Source organism: Phaethon aethereus (genome assembly GCF_964289735.1).
Source record: "Phaethon aethereus genome assembly, chromosome: 15".
In the NCBI taxonomy this organism is placed as follows: domain Eukaryota; kingdom Metazoa; phylum Chordata; class Aves; order Phaethontiformes; family Phaethontidae; genus Phaethon; species Phaethon aethereus.
Window position 1 is genome coordinate 16972900 of NC_138591.1, and position 23200 is coordinate 16996099.

Genomic DNA, 23200 nt, shown 5'->3' on the forward strand with positions numbered 1-23200 from the left:
CGGGACAGGGCCCCCCATGGCGGAGGGGCAGCCGGGGCAGGCGGCACGCGCTGCTGCGCAACCCGGCAGCCCCCCGCGCATGGAGGGGGCCCCTTGTGAGCCGCAGGCGGGGGGCTGCCTGGAGCTACGAACAGCTCGGAGCAGGGGAGGAGGTGGAGGTGGCGGTGGCTGGGGAAAGGGCTGGCAGGGCAGGGTTGCTGACGGCAGCCTCCGGAGCCTGCCTCTTCTCTGCCTGGGGACCCCCTGCTGCCACCTCCACGCACCCCTGAGATGGGGTGGCAGGAGATGTCAGGTCCCCAGCCCAGCATCCCACCACCACCCTGTTCGCCCGGGCTAATTAGGAGTGTCATTAAAAGGGCTGAAAGAGGGGGTTGAGAGAAGAGCCAGCCACTGCCGGAGCAGCGACATCAGCTGTGGCACCCGCGGCAGGGCTGGGGCAGGGCTGGTTACAGCCTTACCCCAGGAGCATCCTCCTCTCCATCCCTGCTGTCCCCGTGCCAGAGGGATGAGGACACAGCCCAGGGTGCTGTGCCAGGTCCCCGGGGTGCCAGCAGGGAGGGGAACAGCAAGGTGACCCGCGGCCCCCATGGGACAGGAGCTGACTCTGAATCAGGGTGCAGGGGGGACCCGTGGGGCTCCTTTGGCTCCACAGCCTCTGCCTAGGCCACCCCTGGGTGCCCCCGTCCCTGAGGGGGATTGCTACCGCTGGCGATCCGGGCAGGAGCAGACCCTGTGGGTGCAGCCACCAGGACGGTGGCACAAGTGAAGGGTTAAGCTGAGCTTGGTGTCCCAGAAAGGCCAGCCAGGCTCCCACCCCCTCGATCGGGTGCTCTGCTCCGCATCCCCCATGTTTGATTTGCACCCTGCCGAGAGCAGCTGGGGCGGGTCTTGGTGCACCACCAGAGACGGTACCAAAAGGCCAGGCCAAAGCCAGAGGGATGTGGCACATGGTAGAGCCTGAGGCATGCAAAGGTACCATGTCCCTAAATCCTGGGGGTCCAGGGAGAGCGCAGGGCTGGGGTGGGCAGCCCACTTGCCACTTCACTCTCGCTGGCTCTGTCCCAGGCCGCAGCAGCGCCGAGGAGGCAGGAGCATGGTGGGGACTTTCCTGCTCCCTCCGTGGTCCCTTTGGGGCTGGAGGGTCCCGGGCAGGACACGAGGAGATGGCTCTTGCACTCCAGCAGGGGTAGGGGGGGCGTCTGAGGCATCCCATGGCCCTGCCAGCCTGGGATCTGCCCCCCGGCAGGGCCTGGCCCCTAACCTTGGCTGGGTTTCTCTCTCCCGCAGAGCTGACACCATGAACCAGCTGATCCTTTGCACGCTGCTTCTCATGGCCCCTGGGGAGCTGGCTGGGGCGTGTCCCACGGGCTGCCAGTGCCAAGACCCCAGGACCATCCTGTGCGCGGCCAGACGGGGCCACACCGTGCCCCGGGGGCTGCCCCCCAACACCCTCTCCCTCTACGTCTTTGAGAACGGCATCACAATGCTCAGTGAGGACAGCTTTGCAGGCCTGCCCGCCCTCCAGCTCCTGGACCTCTCACAAAACAAGATCACCAGCATCCAGAAAAACATCTTCCAGCCCCTGACGGAGCTCGTCAACTTGGACCTGTCCTCCAACCAGCTGCAGGAGATCACCAACGAGACCTTCCATGGGCTGCGGCTGCTGGAGCGGCTCTACCTGCAGAAGAACAGGATCCAGCACATCCACGCCGCAGCCTTCGACACGCTGGAGAACCTGCTGGAGCTGAAGCTGCAGAACAACCAGCTCTGGGCTGTGCCCCCCCTCGACCTGCCCAACCTCCTGCTGCTGGACATCAGCTGGAACAAGATCCCCACCATTGCACCAGGGGCCTTCCATGCCGTCAACATCGAGTCCCTGAAGATCGCTGGGCTGGGCCTGACGAGCTTAAACGAGGAGCTCTTCCAGGCCCAGAACAACCTCCACGAGCTAGATGTCTCTGACAACCTGCTGGAGCGCGTCCCAGCAGTGCTGCGGCGGCTGGGGAGCCTCACCAAGCTCAGCCTGGCTGGCAACGCCCGCATCTCCCAGCTGCCAGTGGAGGACTTCCACAACCTTCACAACCTCCAGGAGCTGGACATCAGCAACCTCAACATCAACACCATCCCTCGGGACTTCTCCGGCTTCTTCCCCAGGCTGCGGGCCGTGACAGCCGCCGGCAACCCCTTCAACTGCATTTGCCAGATGAGCTGGCTGGTGCAGTGGGTGAATGCCAGCAGCGTTGTCCTCCGGCGGCCCGAGGAGACGCGCTGCCACTTCCCCCCCAAAAACTCCGGCAAGCTCCTCCACCACCTGCAGTACGCTGACTTTGGCTGCCCCACCACCACCACCACCACCACCACCCTGCACACCACCATGCTGCTGCTGCCTGCACCGCTCCCCACCAGCAGCCGCCCGGTGCCGCAGCCCAGCACTGCCGCTCCCACCCCCGGGGCCAGGGTCCCCCAGGGCAGCTCCACGCTGGTGCCCTTCAGCGGCCCCCCGGCCCCCACCAGCCCCCCACAGCCCATCTGTCCCCCTCGCACGTGTCTGAACGGCGGCACCTGCCACCTGGGTGCCCAAAACCACCTGGAGTGCCTGTGCCCGCTGGGCTTCACCGGGGCGTACTGCCAGGTGGAGGCGAGGGGGACGACGCCATCCCCAGCCACGCAGGCCCCACCGCCCAGCCGGCGGATCAGCATCGCGCAGGTCAGCAGCACCTCCCTCCGAGTGGACTTGCAGAACTACATCCAGTCCAAAGCGCAGCTGAAAGGCATCCGCCTGAGCTATCGAAATCTCTCTGGGCCGGACAAGCGGCCGGTGATGCTGCGTTTGCCGGCTTCGCTCTCGGAGTACACGGTACGGGCACTGAAACCCAACTGCACCTACCGCGTCTGCATCGGGCCCCTGGGGGAGAAGGTCTCCAAGGAGGAGCACTGCGCTGAGGCCCAGACCTTGCCGGTGAGCCACCAGCAGCACTCCCCCGTCACCCAGAGCAAGGACAGCAACCTCACCCTGATGATCGTCCCCGCGCTGGCCGCCATGCTGCTGCTGGTGGTGGTGGTGACCGCTGGCACGTACTACTGCCGGCACCGCCGGGTGAAGGCGCATGCCAGCACCGGGGTGGACGCCAGCCCGCTGGAGCTGGAGGGGGTGAAAGCCTGCCTGGAAAATGGGGATTTGAGCAGCCACGGCCGCAAGGTGCCGGAGGCGACGATGCTTTCCGGCGGCTCCGAGTGCGAGGTCCCGCTGATGCAGTCGCACTACCCCAGCAACAACAACAGCCCAGGGCTCAAACCCTCCTATTTCTGAGCCAGGCGGGACGAGGCTGCCGGGCGAGGGGAGCCCTGGACAGACGAGGGTTGAGCTCTGGCGGCGGCACCCGGCCATGTCCGTCCGGGGCAAGGAGTTAACTGAATTAAGGCAGAAAAACCCCAAACCCATAACGTGCAATTTCCGAGAGGCTGCCACGCTTCAGGAGGAGACACTAATTTTACCGCTCAGTGCCTTGATTTCTGTGACTCTACGTAGAACATGGGTAGTGAAAGAGAGGGGGTTTGGGTTTTTAACTTAGGGTTTGGGTGGGCTTTTTTTAGCTACTGCTAAAAAGAAAGCTGCCAGTGACTTGGCTAAGGGACATCCACGTGCTGGTAACAAGGGTCCTTTAGCGGAGCATGGCCTGTGACTCTCGACTCCCTGGAAGCTGATGTGAGCAATAAGGCCCGGCCGAGGTGCTGGGACCCTCGGGACCCCCGGGCCAGAGGAAGCACCGAGCAGGCAAACCGGGAATTGAAGCTTTAAAAACTCAGAGAGAATATTTATACACGGTTATTTCCCATTTCTTCTGGGAAAACTTTTTTTTTTCCCTAGTACAGGTTTGTGTACATCTCTTTTGTAAGGCAGACCAGAAGGGTGTCTTTTTGTAAAAAAAAAAAAAAAAAAAAAAAAAAATTAAAATAACAACAACGAAAACCTCTGTGTAACCCCGAGCGCTTTTGCAGACGCCGCCTGTCTCGCCCTGGCTTGCGGGCAGTGGTACGGGCAGCGCGGCGCGTCCCCTGCGGAGGAGCGGGAAGGTCGTCCGCGTCCTCCCGTTGTTGTTGGCGAGCGCCGGGATGAGTCAAGGCGGTGGAGGGGGGGAGGCTTCTGCACTGCCCCCCACCGCGGGCGCTCGGGAGGTGTTCCCAAAACAGAGGCCACGGTTTTCGAATCAGCCCCTGCCCTGCGCATCATCCAGCCTTACTTCATCCCTCCGCGCCTGCCAGATGGCTCCGGGGCCAGCTGCGGGACAAACAGCCCAGCGCAACCTCCATAACCTCCTGACGTCACCCCGCGGCGGCACCGGGACCCCCAAAGCGCCCGTGACAAGTGTCAGCCCGCTCAGTCCCCCCGAAGCAGGGGCTGCAGCCGGAGCCAAGGCTTGGGGCCCCCGCAGCGAGCCCCCACCGCCCGGCCCCAAGAACAGCCGTTTTCGTGTGCTGGCCGCGGCAGGGAGGGCTGGGAGCCGGCGCTCGGCAGGTTCCCGCTGCCAAGTGGTTTCTGCTCCAACCCTCTGGTTTTAATCGTTTTCCAATCCTTTATCTTTCAGGCTGGAATTTTCCAGGTTGGGGCCCTGCCCGCCGAGGTATGTTTGATTTGGAGAGAATGAGCAAAAGTGGGCTGAAGCGCCGTGGCTGCCGCCAGCAGAGCCGAGGGTCACTGCCGTGCCGCGCGAGCTGCCGGCCGCACCGGGGGCCGCCAGCTCTTCGGGAGGCACCGCTCTGCCGCAGGATACGGCCCTGACCCCGCAAGCGCCCCGGTCCCGCTCGCCTGGGGCCGAGGGCGGGAGGGAGCAGCTCTGGATGCAATTAGGGGCGCAGGGTGGTGGCAGGGGCCGTCTGGGCTGGCCCCCCCGGCTCCCAGGTGGGCTTCCGGCAGGGCTGGCTCCCATTAGGGCCGGCGCAGCGGCAGGAGGGGCCCCTCGCTGGCGCGGGCGGGTCGGTGCGATGGCCACGCTCGCCCGCTCAAAGGGCCCATTGTGGTCCTCTCCCCACAGATTTTTCAAATTAACATCCCAAATTCCTCTGAAAATTGCTGCTGTGTAAATATTTTCACTGCGAGCTTTGTATATTTTCCAGCCCCGCGAGGAAGAGAGGAGAAAAGTCCCCGGTGGAGCTGTGGCCTCGCGCCGGGTGCCTTCAGCCGGCCGCCGCCGCAGCCCCCTGAGCCCTCCCGGGCGCTGGCTCAGCCCCTGCATGTCCCCTCACCGGCACCGGGCCACAAGGGACCGGCAGCAGGGACCTGGCGGGGGCCCTCGCTTTCCCCCCTGCTGCTTGGCTTCACGATAAGCTTCCCCTAACGAAGCTGTTCTCCCCACTTGCAATTAACTGGAGGTTTGCAGGGGGACCCCCACGACCCCTCGGCAGGTCCCATTGCTCCTGGGGTGCTTCCGGCAGCTCCAAAGCGATGCCACACCGGCTGCCCCGGCACGGCGGGAGCAAAGCTGGGGCTTGTCTTTGGCAGGTGCAGCGCAGCCGGGAAGCCCCGAGCCAAGGTTTTTGGGGCGGCTCAGCAGAGCCGGGCGCCGGCCGGGAGGTGTGGGGAGGGGGCTGGGGCAGCACAAGGGGAGCAGCGGGGCTTGGCCTGGGCACGGAGGGGTACGGGGATGCTGCGGCCAGGGCAGGGCTTAGCACCCCGTGGGGCTCAAACCGCCCCACCGCAGACACCCACAGCTGCACCCAGGCGGGTCCACGGGAGCTCGGCAGTGCCCAAAATGTGCCCTTCCAGCCCCCGAGCCCCCGTGGCTTCCCAAACCGAGCGCAAAAGTCCCCCTGCCCGCTGCCAGCCCTGGCGCGGCTCCGAGCGGCACATCGTGCGGTGCTAATTCCTGCGAGCTGAATCAGCGCTGGGGAAGGATTGCAAAACCCCCTGAAATGAACCCAAAAAAAAAAAAGATCCTTCTCGCTGTACGATCCAGCGGGGCTGGTAACCGAGACCCCCGGCCAGAAGCCACCGGGCAGGATGGGGGGCTCAGTGGGGAGCCACAACAGGAGGAGCTGCCAGCTTCACTGGGGCAAGTCCCGCTGCCCCCAGCACTGCCTGGTGCAGGCAGTGCCCTGCCTGCACCACGATGGCTGCAAGCCTGGAGGTCTCTGGCCTCGTCCCTGGCCCCGGTCACGGCCCCATGGAAACCAAAGCCTGGTCCCCTGGGTGCCCCAGGTCCCCACGGCCGGAGCAGAGCCCTGGGGGGACATGCTGCCTCGGTGCTGGGGGTCCCCAATCCCGCTCCCCTGGGGCCAGAGCAGGCGTGCGCCCATCCCACAGCCCCACGTGCTGCCGCGACGTGTGGGCTGCTAGGAAGGGCTTGTGGAGAGGCAGAAATCCCGCCGGCTTCCTGGGAAGCTGGGGAGGCCGGGGCGTGCCGGTCGGCCATGGAGGAGGCGGTGGGCCGAGGCCGTGGCCCATCTGGGAGCGATTTCGACGCTGCCGCCGCTCGCTGCCTTCCCGCCCAAGTGGCCCCGTCCGCGGCACCGGGCTATTTTTACACGCCGTAATTACCGGAGCAGGCAGCGGGGCCGGGCGGCCGTCCTGGCGTTAACCCCTTCGTGCGGTCACCCAGGAGCATCTCGCCCCACGGGGACGGGTCCCGCTGGGGTGGCCCCTGATGGGGTGGCCCCTTCCCCCCTCCTCGGGTCCGGGCTTGGCAGGCAAGCGGGAGCAGCAGGGAAAGCCCCTTCCCCACTGACGGCAAGCCAGCCCAGGCACCCGTGGGAGGAGGGGGGACGAGGATGGGGACATCCCTATCTGCCACCGAGACCTGACTGGGGTGGGTGTTGCCAGAGACCCCCGGAACGCCCAGCATGACCCAAAAGGGCTGCTAAGTCCCAGGAAAAGGTGCAGGGTGCCCAGGGCCGGGCGGGCTGGGAGCAGGACCGGCCACCGAGGTCCCGTTACAGCTGGTGGCCAGGGAGGGGTGGCAGGGTGACGGTGGGACACGTTGCCTCGGTGGGATCACGTGCCTCGGTGCACCTGAGGGCTGGAGCCGGGAGATGCCGGGGCTGCAAGCCCGGTCCCTGGGAGCCGGCTTGGCCACCGGCTTTGGCTGGGGCAGGGGCAGTGGGGCGGGTGTGGGGGGGCTGAGCACCCCTGGGCCACGTCCTTGGGGAACCCCCCCAGGCCCCTCCATGTCCTGCTCCAGCACTGGGGGAGCCACACAGCCCCAGATCCCAGGCAGGTCCCAGCTCCGGCACATCTCAGCTCTGGTGGACTTTGCACTGTGAAGGGCGGTGGGGGTCCGGCCGTCCCCATCTCTCAGCCCCCACTGCCATCCGGCCCCATGGGGACCGGCCCAGCACATGCCATGGGGACACCGCTCCCTGCCACCTTTGCACACCCGGTCACTTCGGCCCTACGGACCCAGCCACAGCCCCGAGCCGGCCGCGGTGTGGGCAGACAGCTGCCTGCTCCCCTGCTCGGCGAGGGGGCACCCCCAGCCTCCCCGGGGACATTTTTGGGATGCTGAAAGATGCGGCGACACAAGAGAGCTGCTGTTCTCGCTGGCCCCGGCGCGGTGGCGGCACCGTCCCCGGGCAGCGCTGCGCCAGCCGCCGGGCGCGCGGCAGCGGGGTCTGGTCGCTGACCCCGAGTCGGAGCCGGTAACCCAACCCCGCCGGTGCTGGTTACAATTTAGGGCAACAATAACCTATTGAGTCCCCTTCCTGGCTCCTGCTCTGCTGCTCCTTGATCTAATTAAAGGGGGCCGGGAAGACAAAACCCGAGTTGAAGGGAGCGGCGGGCACCCGAAGGCGGCACGTTGAGGGCCGCGGCGCGGAGAGAGGCCGGGGCCACCCGTGCCCGCCGCTGGCCCCCTCAGGGGGTCTGGGCATCGGCAGCGGGGTCAGCCCCTGAGCACGGTGCTCGGCACAGCCGGGGTGCTTTGAAAATGAGGTTTACACGGTCGCAGAGATCTTTCCTGCTGAGGATTTGGGATGGGGGAACCCCCCAAAATGCATTCACCCCATGGGGTGAATGGGGCCGGTGCCCCCCACTCTCTGCCCTCTTCCCCTGTGGATGCTGGGCAGGGGCGCAGCCACCCCGCGGGGTTCGGTGCAGCTGTGGGCATCGGGGTGGGCACGCTGGGGGTGTCCCCCACCTCGGGGCGCTCCACGGCCCCGCTGTGGGGTGTCCCAGGGTGCCCGGGACGCACGGTGCCGGCTCGGCGGGCATGGGTCCCGGCGGCAGGGCGTGGCAGCGACGCGGTGGGGACGCGGTGGGGACGCGGGCTCCCTTTCCTGCCGGCCCGGCGTCAGTAATGAATGGTATGAGTTTCCTGCCCGCCCACTGATTGCTTCCTCAAAGAGCCTCAATGAGCTGCTGCTGCGCGCCCGGCTCCCCGCACGCGGCTCACGGCACGGCCGGCGCCGCCGCGCTGCCGGACGGTCCTCGATGCCCCGGCACCCACGGCCACGCTGGAGATCCACAACGGGCACCCCGGCCCCACGGCTGCTCCACCGTCCGCGGGCTGCAGAATCGTTGTCCCTGGAGCAGCAGCAGCCAGGACCCGCCCTGCATGGAGCCTGACCCACGCCTGCAGCGGGGATTGCCTCTGGGGGGGACCCAGGGACCCCCCTACCCACGGCTCCGAGGGTCCTGAGCATCACACCCCGCCGGCCCCCGAGCGGGGCGGCTCTGCCAGAGGGAGAGCGCGGCCCCTGCTCGGCACCTCTGCCGGGAGCCAGCCCAAATCCCCCTCCGCCGTCTGTCATCTCCGCGAGATTTACAGGCGGGGAGCGGTTGGGGCTGGAAGTGCCGCCAGCCCCCGGCATGGCTGCCTAAAAAAAGCACCTCCCCGCTCCTTGGCGGCTCCGCGGCACAGGGGGGTTCCCGCTCTCCCCCACCGCTCCCAGCCCCTCTCCGTATCGCCCTGCCACGCAGCTGCAAGCCGGCAGAGCCCCGGGTGTGACGTGCAGGCAGCGCCCGCCAGCCACATTCCTGGCGGCCGATAAACCCGGCAGCCAAAATAACTCCAGCCTGCGCAAAGGGGGCTGAGCACAGCCCTGCGTCTGCATCCAATTTAGCCAGGCTGGCTCGCCCCGGCCCAGCGCCGGCAGGGAGGCCCGCGCACACGGGGTGCGAGAAGCAGCAGGATTTGGGGTAATTCCCGCTGGACTCTCCACTGGCAGCAATAAGGGACCCCAAAGCATCCCCTGGCAGCACGGTGTGTGCCCGGCCTCCCTCCGGAGTGTTCACTCTGGCCACTAATGATGGCTGGGCACTGAGGCTGGACGTGGCAACCCCGTGGCTGCCTTCGCCCATGGTGCCGGCAGAGCTGGGGAGCAGGAGAGCTGCGAGCCACTCGCCCCAGGAACTCGTGAGGGATGCTCCACCAGCCTCCCCGCCTGCTCCTGCCTGGGGCTGCTCCCCCGGCCACGGTGCCAGCACCTCCCCACCATGCCCGCGGCCGATCCTCTCCCCTCCTGTCCGTCCTGGCCACGGCCAGCACCAGCTTGGAGCCGACACCTTGGTGCGGGGGACGCCGGAAGGGCGGCCAAGGGCCGACCCCACCGTCACGGCTCACTCAGCTCCTTGACAGAAGCCCCATGTCGGCACCCGGCGGCTGCTGACCACCCAGCCTGCTCCGGCATCCCGGCCCGCCACGGAGCCAGCCTGGCGTGCGGCGAGGGTCCCGGCATCCCTGCGCTTTGCAAGCAGCTCTGGGGAGAGCCGGAGGCTTCCAGCGCAGCCCAGCAAGGACTTTGCCCCAAACGCCCATCGCCCTGGCGGGATGAAGGCACTGCCGATCTCCTCCTCCCGTTTCCTCGTCCGCACCGTGAAGCCAGGCCACCTCGCTGGGCGGCGTGGGCGAGGCCAGGCCGGGTCTGACCGGAGACTCCTCACCACGGCAATGCCCCGCAGACAGGAGACGGCTCCGTCGCGCCTTGACGAGGGGCAATGACCCCTTATGTCCACAAAAGCCCCTCTCCCACTTCCCTGAGGGGCGCCCGGTGAGCACGGCTCTGCCGCCGGCCTGGCCACGGCTGGCTGGGCAGCCGCTGCGGCAGCATGGCACAAAGCGCCGCGGCCCCACCATGAGCAGGGGGTCAGGGCTGAGCCGCTCCGGTGCACAGGCAACGCCAAAGGGATTCGCTCGCCCGCAGCATCTTGCTGTGCCGCCCCGGTGCAGGCGCCCACCCGGCTAGCAGCCCCCCCAGGCACTGCCGGTGCTGTCGCCAGCAGCGCCGCCGCCCTCCCATCCCACCCGAACGGTGCCGGGGACGCGGCCACGCCATCCCCAGCCTTGTCCCCAGCTTTGTGGACGAGTGCTGCCGGTGCCAGGAGCTCTCTGCCGCCTCCTGCTCCGCCACCGTGCTCCCCACGGGTCGCTGACCGTGGCGTCCCCGCCGCGCTGCCCCGCGTCCCCACCGCCCGCCCCGCGGCCAAGTCCCCGTCCCTACCCGGGCGAGGTGTCCAGCGCCACGGTGAGCATCGCTCCGCTGAACCGCCGCGTGTCCCACAGCTTCACCTCTCGCTCCCGCATCTGCAGGGGCACAGACACGGCGTCGGTGGGCACCGGGGCTGCCCGGCCGGCCCGGCGGCACCGCCTCCTTTGCCAGCCAGCCTCCCTCCGTCCCCGGCAAGGGCCAGGTCACCTGGTGAGGGGACCATGGAGGACAGGCCACCCAAAAAGCACCTGGAGCCCTGGCACAGCTGCCGCAAGGAGCAGGGTTGGGACATCCCGGTAGCGCCGGGGCCACCTTCCCGGCGAGGACCGTACCTGGCTGAACCCGACAGAGATGAGGCAATCGCTGGAGCCCATCCAGAGCAGCCGGGAGTCCTTGTTGTTCTCGTGTCCCAGGACACTCTGCAAGGCACAGGAGACACGGCTGTCGGTATCGCCACCGGCTGTGCCGGGCATACCGCACGGGACACGTGCTTCACCAGCGATGGCCATGAACCTCGCCGGGGCCGAGCACACGGAGCTGAGTGCTGGCTCCCGACTCTGCTGAGAGATGTGCCAGCGCGGTGGGGACAGCCTGCAAGCGGTGTCGGTCCTGAGCCCCCACCCTGTGCTGGCGCTGGTGCCGGTTGCTTTGCGGAGCAGCTGGCCTGGCTCCCGGCGAGGAGCAGAGGGTGGCAGCAGGTAGCGCAAGCGTGAGGGGGCACAGGACGGCTCCCTGGCCCCCCGGCCCCCCGGGGCTCTCTCCACACCCGGCGAAGGGGCAAGGGGGCCAGTGTGCCATGAGAAAGCTGCTCCATGCTGGCAGGCACAAGAAGAGGCTTGGCCACGTCCGTGGCCACGGTGATGGAGGGACTTACTTCCCCGGCTGCATCCCCGGGCTCTCGATCCATGCCGAGTGCTGGCTGCAGGAGCTGGGTGCCCTGCGTGTGTCCGGATGCTACCGAAACACATGGCAAACTGAGCCCGGCCACGCTCCCCACACCGCCCTAACCCCCTGCGGCCCCACATCGCCTCTCCCCTGTGCTCCCTGTGGGGTCGGGACCCCCCAGCCCAGGCCACCGCCTCGTCCTGCCCACCGTCCCCAGTCCCCTCACTGGCCCCGGTGCTGCTCTGCCGAGGACGGGAGGGGAAGAGTTACCGGGGGGCCGGAGGCGGCTGCTTGCTGGCTCCCATGTGGCCCCCAGATGGGTCCTGCGGTTCCCGGCGTCCCAGTGGGAGCCGGCAGCCAGCGCTCGCCCCACGGCGCAGGCAGCGCTCGCAGCCCCCTCGCTCTCCTTTACCAAGCGCCAGTAAAAGACTGTCAGCGATTTCGGAGCTGGCGGGGAGAAGCAGAGGGCCCCGCCAGAGCGAAACCCGGCGCTTCCGGCACCTCCACGGCAGGCAGGGGGGAGCCGGCGTGGGGGCAGGAGGGATGGGGTGGGCAGGAGGGTGCCCATGCGTTCACAGCCCCAGGCTGGCACGTACACGTTGGCCCCGGTGCCGGGGGAGCTGTGCTCCGTGAGCTGCATCCCCCTCACTGAGAGCACCGCACACCACCGGCCACGGCCGCACCGTGACGGCCAGCGAGGTTCTGCCGCCGCGGCTGGCCGGCGAGGGTGCACTGAGGTGCCGTATCTCCCACCCCCCACCAGAGAAGCCCTGCTGGCAGCAGCCTCGTCCGGTCCCGGCCACCGGCCCCGGACGGCTGCCCACTCTCTGCGAGACCCGCGGCTGGGGCGGGAGAAGGCACACGGTGCCAAGCTCGTCCTGCCCCTGGCTCCGGCACATCAGCCTCCTTGCCAGCACAAACACGGCGCTCGCCGCTCCCAGCCGCGGGGGCAGGATGTGGGGCAGGAGGGGCACGCTGGCACCGGAGCCGGCTCCCGGGAGGAGAAGGGCCTGGAGAAGGGCACGTGTCCCAGGATCGGTGCCGAGCGGGATGGAAACCCCGGGAGCCGGGGCCAGCCCACTCATCAGCCGGGAGAGCACTTCTGCACCTGAGCCACGCGGCTGCGGCAGCCAAAACTCAGCAGCTGGAGATTCGACAGCCGACCGCGCCGGCTCCCGCGCACCGCCGGTCCCCCGGACCATCCAGCACAGCCCCTGAGAGACGGTGGTGGGTTGCAGCCCCCCGGGGCGGGCGGCACGGCTGGCAGAGGGCAGGGCGACGCCGCTGCCGCTTCCAGCCCACGCTGCGCCGGCTGCGGCGCGGGGCCATGTTTTCTGCATTAGTTCCGTCCCGGCTGAGCAGTACGTGTGGCAGCAAGTATGCGGGGAGGCCGGGGCCGGGGCGCTCTGCTTTCGCTCAGACACCCGCCTGTGCAGAGGTTGCCAGAGGTGAGCGTGCGGGGCCGGACGGCAGTCAGTCCTGGGGAGGGGTCCCTGGGGACCCCCCGCCCCATGTCCTCTCACCTGGTGCTGAGGGTCTTGGCAGGGCTGGGGCAGCCGTGCCCAGGTGCCGACGGCGGATGCTGGTGTGGTGCGGTTAGTGGAGAGCCCTGGGGCAGCCGTGGGGCTGCTGTGGGTCCCTGGGGCCGGCAGAGCTGGGCAGGGACGCTGGCACCCAGCCCTGGGCAGCGCCGGGACCCTCCCCGTGGCCCTGGAGCAGGGGACCAGCCGCAGCCCGAGGGACGGGCATCCCTCCGGCGCTGCTCGTCCCCCCAGCAGGCTGAGAGGAGCCCACCAGCTCCGGGCTGGCACGCGGGGAGCCGAGGAGGCCACCCAGCTCCCTGGCCACGCCGGCGCGAGGCCGCCCAGCCTCCTCCAGCCCATTGTGCAGGTCCAGCCCAGCTGGTTTTAGGCAGCCCAGGCCGGGGGGAGCTTGTGCTCCCTCCTCAGAGCCAGACCGGCTGCCTGGGGAGGGTTTGCCGGCACCGTCCCTCTCCCCGTCTCAATCCGCCCCTCCTGGCACAGGCTGGGGTGCGGCGCCGGTACCCACGAGGGTCCCCAGCCCTGCTCCCTGTGCGGCCCCGGAGCACGCCGCTGCGGGGGGCTGCGGGGGGCCCAGCGCCGGGGAGCAGGGCCGGAGCGTGGGATGCAGCTGTCGGCAGCGATGCCGCGGCGAGGCCGGGTGAGCCGGTAACAGCTGCCCGTGGGGAGCGACTGCCTTCGGCTCCTCGGCTGCCCGGGAGAGCCCGACACGAAGCAAACGCTGCTCCGGTGCCGGGGCGATCCCTGGGGCGATCGCTGCCTCCGCTGGGAGCGTTCCCCTCAGCCGGGACGCAGGGCGGGGAGAGCCGGGGGCCGGACGGGGGGAAAGCAGAGACCCTGTGGCTAGCAGAGCGTGGGCACGGCTAGCAGACCTCGGGCATCTGACTCCCATGGGAAGGAACGCCAGGGACCCGAGTGGGCGCAGGAGGCACCAGGGCTGGGCTGAGCTGCCCCTTCTCCGGCGGGTGCCGGGGCAGGAGGGGTCCCCACAGGCTGGGGTACCGTGGTGGGCTCCGGGGACAGACCGTGAAAGGGCGGGTGCACTGACGTGGGGAAAGCCATTGCTCCCTCCAAAACGCAAGCCGAGGCGGCGGGGGCAGGAGGAACGGCAGCCGAGGGGGTTAACCACGGCGCCGCATCCTCCTCCCCGCACAAGAATGCGAGTGATCTCCCTCCATTGCCAAACCCCCCGTACTCCAGAGGTGGCCAGGAGAGCGGAGCGGCCTCTCCCAGGCCAGCCCCGCTCCCCGTCTCTGCCCGGAGCTCGGGGAGACCCTGAGCCGCATCCCACCCCGGGGGAGCGCAGGGAGCCCAGCCGCCGCACACGGCAGCCGCGACGCTCCGGTAGCCGTCACGCTGCCAGCACTGGCCACTGCTCGCCGCTGGCTGTGGGGTGTCTGTGTCATGGTGGGGATGCGCCGGCGTGAGCCTCCCCCTCCTGCCCACGCCGCCTCTCTGATCCGTGGGGCGAGCTGGGCGCCGCCAGCGCGGTGCAGGCTCTGCCTCTCCCCTTCCCCGGCCAGCACAGCCCCCCGGCTCCATCCAGCCCCCTTCGGCGAGGCCGACACAACCCCCCTGGGCAGGAAGGAGAGTGGGCTCCCACCCGGGCAGCCCCCACGGCTGCGGAGGCTCCCACCTCAGCACGGATGCTCAGGCGTGGGCCTGGGACACGTGGGCTGGGCAGACCGCAGCACCCATCCGCACCCATCCCTCCTCTCCCGCATCCCATCTCTTCTCGCAGCCGCCGGCCCCGCGTGTTACCAAATCCCCAAAACACCTTTGCCCTCTTGAGCAGGAGCCTGCCAGGAGCCCCAGCTCGGGCAGCAAGCCCGGGGGGCTCCCAAAACGCCGCGCCGGAGCCCCGGCCCCCGGTAAGCGAGGTGCCAACCCGCGCCCAGCCGAGCCGGCGCGGCCAGCCCAGCCGGAGGGAAGGGCGCCCAGCCGAGGGCGAGCCGGTGCCCCCATACACCCGCATCCCCGGCGATGCTGCCGGCTCATCCCGAATCCTCCTCGACTTCCCCATGTCTGCCATACCAGGCGGCATTCCTGGGAAGGACGGCCGAGGGGGAAGCAGAGCGGAGGAAATATAAACAGTCCCGTGCAGCTACGCTGGGGAACAGAAGCATGAGAGCGCTGAGCGCGCGGTGCTATAAATAGGCAGCCCAGAGCCAGGCCAACTTTTTCAAAGCTTCCCACGGTCTCCTTGGGAATGTGGGATGCTGCGGACCTTCCCCCAGCCCGGAGGAAGCCGCTGCCGAGGCTGGGAGTCAGGTACCCCCGGGGTGACCCTGGCGTGGGATACCGCGCCGATGGGGCTAAGGGGGGAGGAAGGCTGAAAGTCTCTCTCTGTCCTGGTGCGCCTTCCCCTGCCGAGCGGTCCCCGGCCGGCCCCGGGCTGACAGCCGGATCCTGGGCAGAGGCAACAGGTCGGGGTCCGTGGGGCCCGGGCTGTGGGCACGGCTGGACCACCCCATCCTGGATCTCCACCTTCGCCACTGCGGCGTCCGGCCACCGCGGCCACGCGGCCCACGGAGACCCTCTCCCTGACATACTCTCCCACCATGGCGGGGGCCGATGCGGCCCATGGGATGGTGGCCACGGTTCGGGAGAGGGGCTGGAGTCCCTCTCCCACCCCCGGGGCCACGGGCAGCCGTGGGGCACCCCTGGCCTCGGGGGGACGGCGTGGTCCCGGGCGCTCCCAGGCACCCAGCTCTGCCCCCGGCACGGCCCCCGAGGCGGGGGGACAAACCCACGGCGGGGACGAACCCACGGCGACACCCTCCCGGCTGTCCCCGGGCGCCCTCAGCCCCGGTCCCGCTCATTAAGCCAGAACTCATTAAAACGTGAGCAGGAGCGTGCGCTCGCCCGGCGCGCGCAGCCGTTCCCTCGCCCCCGGTCCTGCCGAAACGCCGGCGGGGGAAGTTTCTCGTGAGAACGAAGCCGGCTGCTCTCCATCCCACACCGGCCACGCTCGGCGGCGGCCCCGCGGCCCAGCACCGGCGGCGCCCGCCCCGGCCCCGTAATGGGAGCCAGGTGCCGGCCAGACGCACGCAGCCCCCCCCGCGAGCATCCCCCTCCCCGGACGGGCAGGACCCCGGCCCGTGCGTGCGTGCGGGGCGCCGCGTGCCCGGCTCGCCCCGCCGGCCCCCGGGAGAGGAAGCCCGGGGGGGCCAGGGCTTGCCAGGACCCAGCGGAGAGGGCGGCCGGGGGAGCGGGCGAGCAGGGGTGCCGCCTTGGGACCCCGTGCCGTACCCCGATCGCTCCCCTGCGCCGGTCCCGCCGAGCCTCCCCTCCCGCTGCGGAGGGTGCCCGTAGCCCGGCAGGGTGGGCGATGGCGGGAGCGGAGAAGCGCCGGGCCGCGGCGGCACCGAAGGCGGGAGGGAGAGGATGCGCCTCGCCGCCAGCAAGAGGGTCAAGGCGAGGAGGGCGACCGGTGGCGCCCGTGGCGGGGGGGGACGGGGGGACGGCTGCGGCCGGGGCAGCGCGGCCTTGGGAGGGGATGGGGCAGAGGGTGGGACTCACGGGACCGCTCCAGAAGGACGGCGGTGCTGGGACCCGGCCCCAGCCCGGCAGGGTGGGCGCGGCAGGACCTGCGGGGGCGAAGGGGCGGCCCTGGCACCTCCGAGGCGAGTTTAGGGGGCCCAGGAAAGCAACGCCGGCAGCAACGGGGTGCAAGCCCGGCCCTAAGGCTTGCTGCGGTCGCGCCTCCCTGCTCCGGCACACAGCAACGAGGGGCCCAGCAGGATGAGGCCGCCGCTTTCCCCGGTGACGTGGCGGCCTCGGGTACGTACCAGACCCGGCCACGCGGCTCTCGCCCTGCCCGAAATAGCCGCGAGGGACGGAGCCGGGAACGGGGGGCTCGGGCCCCCGCCGAGGGCACGACCGCGGGGCGCAGGCAGCGCACGCTCCTCGCCGTCCCCGCCCGCTCCCCAGCCCCACGCGTGCCGCGTCGGCGAGAGCCGGGAGCACCGTCAGGCGTCACGGCCCCGCAGCGGCGACCCCTCCTCCCTGCTGCCGAGGCTCTTATTCTAGCTCCTTCCCCTCCTTTTCCCCTGCTCTAAAAGGAGGAACGGTTTTAACGAGGCGGGCTTGGCAAATGAAGAAAACCAGCCGGAGGAGCAGCCCTCTGCCGAGGCCGGCCTCGGCACCGCGTGCCGCGGAGGCACTGGGGTGAGCCGGCGGCGGTGCCGAGCCCCAGCCCATCGCCTGCTGCGGAGGAAACCCAGCCCACGGCGCCGCGGGGGCCAGCCCAGCTGGAAAACCCATCGCGCCGTTCGCCTCGCTCACCGCTGCGAAAAACCGGGCGACTTCAAAGGCGGGAGCTCGCGAGGCGCTGGCACGGCACGGCGGCCCCGGCATCACCCGGTTTCGTAACCGCGCTGGCCCGGGGGAGAAGGAGCCTTTCCAAATAACCCGGCCCTCCAGCAAGCGAGGAAAAAAGAAAAAACAAAACACAGGAGCGTTATTCCTCTTGGCTAAGCAAGCCCTGTGCAAACTTCCAGAGGATTTATGGCATTTTAAAGTTTTCCCCTTCAGCACAGTACTTCTCCAAGACTAAACATCTTCATCAATTCTAAGCCGGACGGGGTTAGGGCTGTGGCGTGGCAGCGCTCGGCCGTGGCAGCGAAGGTGCATATTTCTCTTGGCAAACGCCGAGCGCCGGCCCCGGGCCGGGTCAGGCGGCGGCAGAGGGAAGCGAGCTGCCTGCTTTGAACAGCCACCATCATTCGCACGTTATTTTTAATAGCTCAGCGAGACAGAGTCCACCCTCCCCAGGAGACTTGGCTCGAGCCCGTCGCGTTCGCGGCTTTGCCGAAACGCCGTGATAGAAGCCGGCAGGTCTGGCAGTGGGAGAAGCCGGGGGGGGGCTCCGCGCAGGGGCGGCCGGCGCGTCCCGCTGCAGCCCGGCGCCAGAGCGGCGGTCGGCGCCCGGGGTTACCACCGCGCCCCCAAAAGCCCGGGCGCCGGAGGCCGTCGGCTTCCCAAGCCCGCGGGCAGGCGCGCGCCGGCGGCCGGAGAGGCGTGAGGAGCGGCAGAGCCCGCTGCGGATGCCTCGCCCCGCTCTCCGCGGCAACCCTCCCCTCCCAAAGGCTTCCAGCTCCTTCTGCAGCGAGGGACGGCGGCCGCCGGCAGCCAGAGCCCCCGAGCCACAGGAAACCTCTAATAAGAGGCTGTTTAAACTCGACGTCAAGGCTTAAGTCATCTCCTTATTTCCTAATCGCTGCTGTTGGCTGAGCTGCGCGGATTCAGCCGCCCGGCCCTCGCCCTTGGCACGTCCCTCGTCCCCAAGAGCCTGTCGCCCAGCTCCCGCACGGCGGCACGGAGCCCGCAGGGCCGGGGATGGCTGCCTGCAGGCGGGCGCGCCGGCGCATCGGGAGAGCTCGCCGGCGCCGGGCGGGAGGGCGGGGGTCCCCTGTGCCGAACCCCGCCGGAGCCGAGGAGGAGGAGGCTGCCCGTTGCCCCCGTCCTCAGCCCGCGCCGTCGCGTCGCCCCTCCCAAGCCGTGCCAGGGCTGGGGCGGTTTGGGGCAGCGAGCCCACCCCACGGCAGGCAGCGGGCGCCCCGGTCAGGCAGGGCTGCCTGCACCACGTCGCCCAGCGCACCCAGGAGGGACAGTACCTGCGAGGCAGCCGGGCTGGCTCGGGGGTCAAAGATCCGCAGTTTCTTGTCCTGTTGAGATAAAAAGAAAACAGAGGAGGGTTAAGGACCCCGGGGCCAGCGGGACGTCCGGCCGTATTAGGCAGAAGGCTGGAGCGAGCAGCCCCCCTCCCTCCCGCCTGTCACCCTCCTGCCCCTACGGATGGTCGCACAGCATCCTCCCGGTCCTGCCCCACGGCGCGGGCGGGCGTGCACCCCCAGGACACCCACAGCCTCACCCTGCACCCCCAAAACTGCTCCCAGAGAAGGGGGGAGCCTCCAAAGCAGAGCCAGGGCTGGAGGAGCCCTCCCCTGCCTGGCACCCCACAGCCAAACCGGGCGTGGGGTGCCCCTCGGAAAGGGCTGGCTGGGGCGCAGAGGCAGCAGGGAGGCGCAGGGGGGCCAGCCTTGCTGTCATGGAGCGCACACCGCGCCGGCCAGACGCGCACGGCACGGTGTGGCGGTGCCGCGGGCCTTGGGGGCCACGCAGCCTCGGCTGGGGGGCTGACCTGCGCCCCACGGCACGGCTTGGGGTCTTAGCCTGCGCGCTCGGCCGGCCTCCGTGCGCCATCTTGGGCCCACCTGCTGGCTCACCCGCACGCTTGGCCTCCTCCCTCGGCACAGGGGGGCTGAGCGCTCGCTCAGCCCGCAGGCTTGGTCGGCACGCTCCGCTGAGCTTGCGCGCTCGGACCCGCTCACCCAGCCTCTGTGCACGGCCTGGGGGCCTGGCAGCTGGCTCGGCCTGCACGCTTGGCCTCCACGTCGGGCCTGCGCGCTTAGCACAGAGGGGAGCCTGCTCGCTCAGGCCGTACGCTTGCTCTGCCTGCACGCTTAGCATGGGGGCCCGCCTGCTCGCTCAGCCTGCACGCTTGGCCTGGGAGCCTGCCCGCTCGCTCGGCCTGCACGCTTGGCCTCCATGCAAGGGCCTGCGCGCAACCCGCGCGCTAGCGCGTCCGGCAGCGCGCGGGCAGCGAGCGGCAGGCGCCATCTAGTGCTCCCGTCCTCCTCGGCTCCAGCACCGCTCGCTGACCCCATTTCTGCCCTTTTCTTCCCAAAATGGGGTCAGCACGTGCCCTCCTCCCGCTCCCCCGACCAGGGCCCGGCCGGCAGCCGTGCCGCAGCAAGCCGCGGCTCCGCTCACCTTGCAGGAGGTGCCGAGGAGGCGGCCGTCTCGCTTCCAGGCCAGGCTCTGCAGCTGGTCCCCGTGGGAGCCCAGGGCTGCGGGAGGAGAGCGGGCTCAGGACTGGGATCAAGCAGGGCTCCGGCGGCGGGCGAGGCAGGGGTATGGGCAGGAGCCATCGCTCTCCGCACCGCAGCGCTTCCCCCAGAGCTGCTGGCAGCCAGAGCAGGGGCCAGGACCCAGCGGGACGCTGCCGCGTCCGCGCGGGGAGCATCGCCGCGCCGCTGCCAGCTCAATCCGAAGGGCAGGAGCCGCGGGAATGCCGCGGGGCGCTTACACCCCCGCGCTGCTGCCCAGCCTCCGCTCCACACCGGCTTAGCTGGGGTCCGGGCAAGGCCGGTCGGCAACAGCCCACGGCAGCACGGTGCAGGTACACGCCGCGAGCAGGAGCTGGCGGGCACGGCCATGCCTACCTGTCAGCGGCTGCTGCTGCCCCACGTCCCAGACGGTGACTCGCTTCCCCGCGCCGCTGGCCAGGACGCCGTCTGCTGTGGGGTGGAACTGCAGCGCATCCACCGGGCCCCCCCCGGGCCCCAGGGTCAGCCCCGCACCACCGGGCAGGTCCCGGCCGCTCTCGGGCAGACGCCACAGCTTCACCTGCAGCCCAGGGAGAGGCGGGTCAATCTCCGGGCAGGCGAGCCGGACCCGGTGGGGCGCCGGCTGTGCTTGACCTGGGCTGGCAGCTTTTCCAGGCTTTGGTCCCCGAGGACACCGGGTGACCCTTCATGGAGGCTCGGTGGGATGGGAGCTGCGGGCGTCCCAGGTGGGAGAGGGCCGATCCCTGGCTGATACCATCTGCCCTGTCCCCCGCAGGCTGGGGACGTCCCACACCGCTCCCCGAGGCTGGCAGCCCCCTCCTCAGGCTCCTCTTACTGCCGTCGCTCCGGCTCCACCTCCCCTGGGCTCTGCAGTGAAGCCCAGAGACACGGCGGGGGACGCGGGCTACCCTCACAGGACCCCCAGCACCGAGCACTCACCGTCTCGTCAGCAGAGCCCGTAGCCAGCAGGAGCTGATCGAAGGGCGAGAAGTCAAAGTCTGTCACCGCATCTGGAAGGAGAAGGGCAGAGGTTCGTCCTCGCCTCACCCCTGCCCGCAGCCTGTCTGCCCGCCATTGCTCTTCCCCAGCCTCAGGTTACTTTCATACGCGGGCAGCCGGGTCAGATCTGGCCCCAGCGGAGCGGCTCGGCTCTGCTGCGAGAGCCCACGCCCCTCCACGCTGCCCGTCAGGGTCTCTCACCCCTTCGGCATCTCCCCGTCTAACCCACCGCCACCGGCTTTGGCTCCCATTTCAGGGCAGATGTCCCCAAGAGGCGCAGGGAGAAGCACGAACAAGGGCGTCTGTGCCGGCGCGGCCGCCGGCAAGCGAGGCCGCGGCCAGCTGGGGCCGCGCTCTGGTAACAAGGCTCCCTTTGTAACGCCCCGGCTCGGCGTGCCGGCGGCAGGGATGCTCCTCGCAGCTCTGGTGGCAGGGCCCCGTGGGGGAAAGGCTGGCACCGTCAGCGGCAGCCCCTTGGATGCATTTGGCACGCTGGGAAAAGTAGGTCACCGTGTACTTTTCCGCTTCCAGGAGGCTGCGGAGAGACAGGCCCGGGAGGCGTGAAAAGCGAGCAGCCTCTGCTCCAGGAGGAGAGAGAAACCCCTTCCCTGCTTCGGAGGCATCGCTCCGGCACGGCCGCTGCTAAATCTCATTAAGAAGCCGTTAAGGCTGCGCTGGCTCGCCGTGCCCCGCGCCAGCGCTCCCCTGGGAGCGGCGGAGCTCGCCGGCCCGCTCGCGAGCGCGGCGCCGCTCTCCGCGCCCAGCCCTGCGCCGCTGGGGCGGGGACCGAGCCGGGCGCAGGCAGCGCGGCCTGGGCACGCGGCGCCGTCCTGCAGCGATGCCAAGGCACCGCACGCAGGATGGCGGCGCTGGGACCGGCTCTAGGGCAATTTTTTGGGGAAATGGGCGGTGGCCCCCCGGGCTGGCGCCGCGGCTCCGACACGAGGAGAGGGGTAGCCCAGGCTCCCCACCACTCCGTCCCCGTGCCCGGGCAGGCGGCAGAGCCCTCCGCGGCACGCGCTCCTCTGCCCGCAGCCATGCCGCCAGCCGCCCCTTGCCCTGCAGCACTCGCTCTGCCCGCGCCAGAGCCGCTCAGGGCCGCGCGGCTGCCGGTCCAGCCCGTTCCTCCCGTCGCTGGAGCCGAGTACACCCGCGGCAATGCCATCCCCAGCTCCTCCACTACCCTGGCACTGGGCGTACTGGGACCTTCAGGGCGTGCAATGAGTAACACATGGGAAGGGCGTGCTAGGGAAAGCGCGTGAGCAAGAGCTACGTGTCCAGACCTCGCTGCAGCTCGAGAGACGGAGGGACGTGGATCAGTTTGGCTCCTTAGCAAAAGCCCAGCCTGGCGGAGCCCCGCGTGGTCAGCGCGGCTGCGGCCGGCTCGTGCCCCGCACACAAGTGAGGCTTGTCGGGGTCACCCTGCCCGTGGGCGATGGTCCCCGGGCCTGACGGTCCACGCAGCCCACGCTGACCCAAACGCCTCCTGCGGAGGTGGGAGGTGGTACCCGGCTCCTCAGTGCCCCGGTGCGGAGCGCCGCGGGGGCAAGGGGACAAGCCGAACCGGGGCCGGTGGACACCCAGCTCACCTGAGTGGCAGCAGAGCTGAGACACGGTCCTCTTGCCTCCATCCTCGCACTCCAGCGGCACGATGCCCAGCACACCTGCAGGAGAGGACACAGGAGCAGGTCACCAGCCTGCCCATCGCCCACACGACGCTCCCAGGACCCCCCTCCATTGGGGCACAGCGGGGGGGGGACACACCCAGCTTTGCAAGCCAAGAAGTGCAGGACTGTCAGCACCTTTGGGGGAACTCGGGGAACGCCTCCTGCGCTCGCCCTCGTGCCTCCTGGGGTCCGTGGGGCTGACCCAGCAACGAGCCCCACAGGGACCACAGGGTCAAATCCATCCCACCCCCCCCAGCCGCGCTTGGCACCCCTTCCCTTGCGCCTCACCTGCCGCCTCGGCATTGAAGGCGATTCGGCGGCAGCTGGCCTTCACGTGGTTCCCGCAGGACACGATGGAGCCAGCCCGGATACCCCCGATCCAGACCTGGGACGGAGAGGGAAAACCCAGGTCAAGAGATGTCTCTGTTTCAGAGGAGCCCGACGCCATGGCCGGAGCACGGACGGAGGGGAGACACTAGAGACCCTCAGCCCCAACGAGCTCCCACACCGATGGACTTGGCACTACCCGGAGGCTGCCGACACCAATGGGATCGTGCTGGAGGCACAATTTTAGGGCCCGGTCCTCTGGGAGAGCCAGGGCAATGTGGCTGCTGACGCTCCCTGCATAAAAGCACAGCCCCTCCCCGGGCTGGGGGCTTCGGGGCCAGCTTTGCCAGGAACCGGAGACAGCAGCATCCCGGCTGCCAGCGCTGCCTCTCCCCAAAACTGTCCCGACCCCGGGCTCTCCCACGGTGGGAAGGGCTCAGAGGGCTTTGCGATAAACTGATGTCAGGGAATTTGGGCTCTTGGGCTGCGAAGCACCGCGAGGTCGGGC

General features: G+C 69.5%; 2 protein-coding genes across 2 annotated transcripts in view; one reads left to right on the plus strand and one right to left on the minus strand.

Moving 5' to 3' along the window:
- Positions 1-23200, minus strand: part of LOC309410407 (coronin-7-like) — a gene marked incomplete at its 5' end in the record, with an annotated part of 37869 nt that overhangs the window by 12142 nt on the left and 2527 nt on the right. The window contains 8 exons of the mRNA XM_082006789.1: positions 10432-10514; positions 10752-10838; positions 18464-18514; positions 19623-19699; positions 20075-20258; positions 20639-20709; positions 22288-22362; positions 22654-22750. Coding sequence (XP_081862915.1) covers positions 10432-10514; positions 10752-10838; positions 18464-18514; positions 19623-19699; positions 20075-20258; positions 20639-20709; positions 22288-22362; positions 22654-22750 — 725 coding nt within the window. The remainder of the gene's footprint in view (positions 1-10431; positions 10515-10751; positions 10839-18463; positions 18515-19622; positions 19700-20074; positions 20259-20638; positions 20710-22287; positions 22363-22653; positions 22751-23200) is intronic.
- VASN (vasorin) lies at positions 1248-3310 on the plus strand (the record flags this gene model as incomplete). The annotated part of the gene is made up of 1 exon (XM_082006877.1): positions 1248-3310. Exon 1 carries the CDS (start codon positions 1298-1300, stop codon positions 3308-3310), a length of 2013 nt encoding a protein of 670 aa, XP_081863003.1. The 5' UTR covers positions 1248-1297.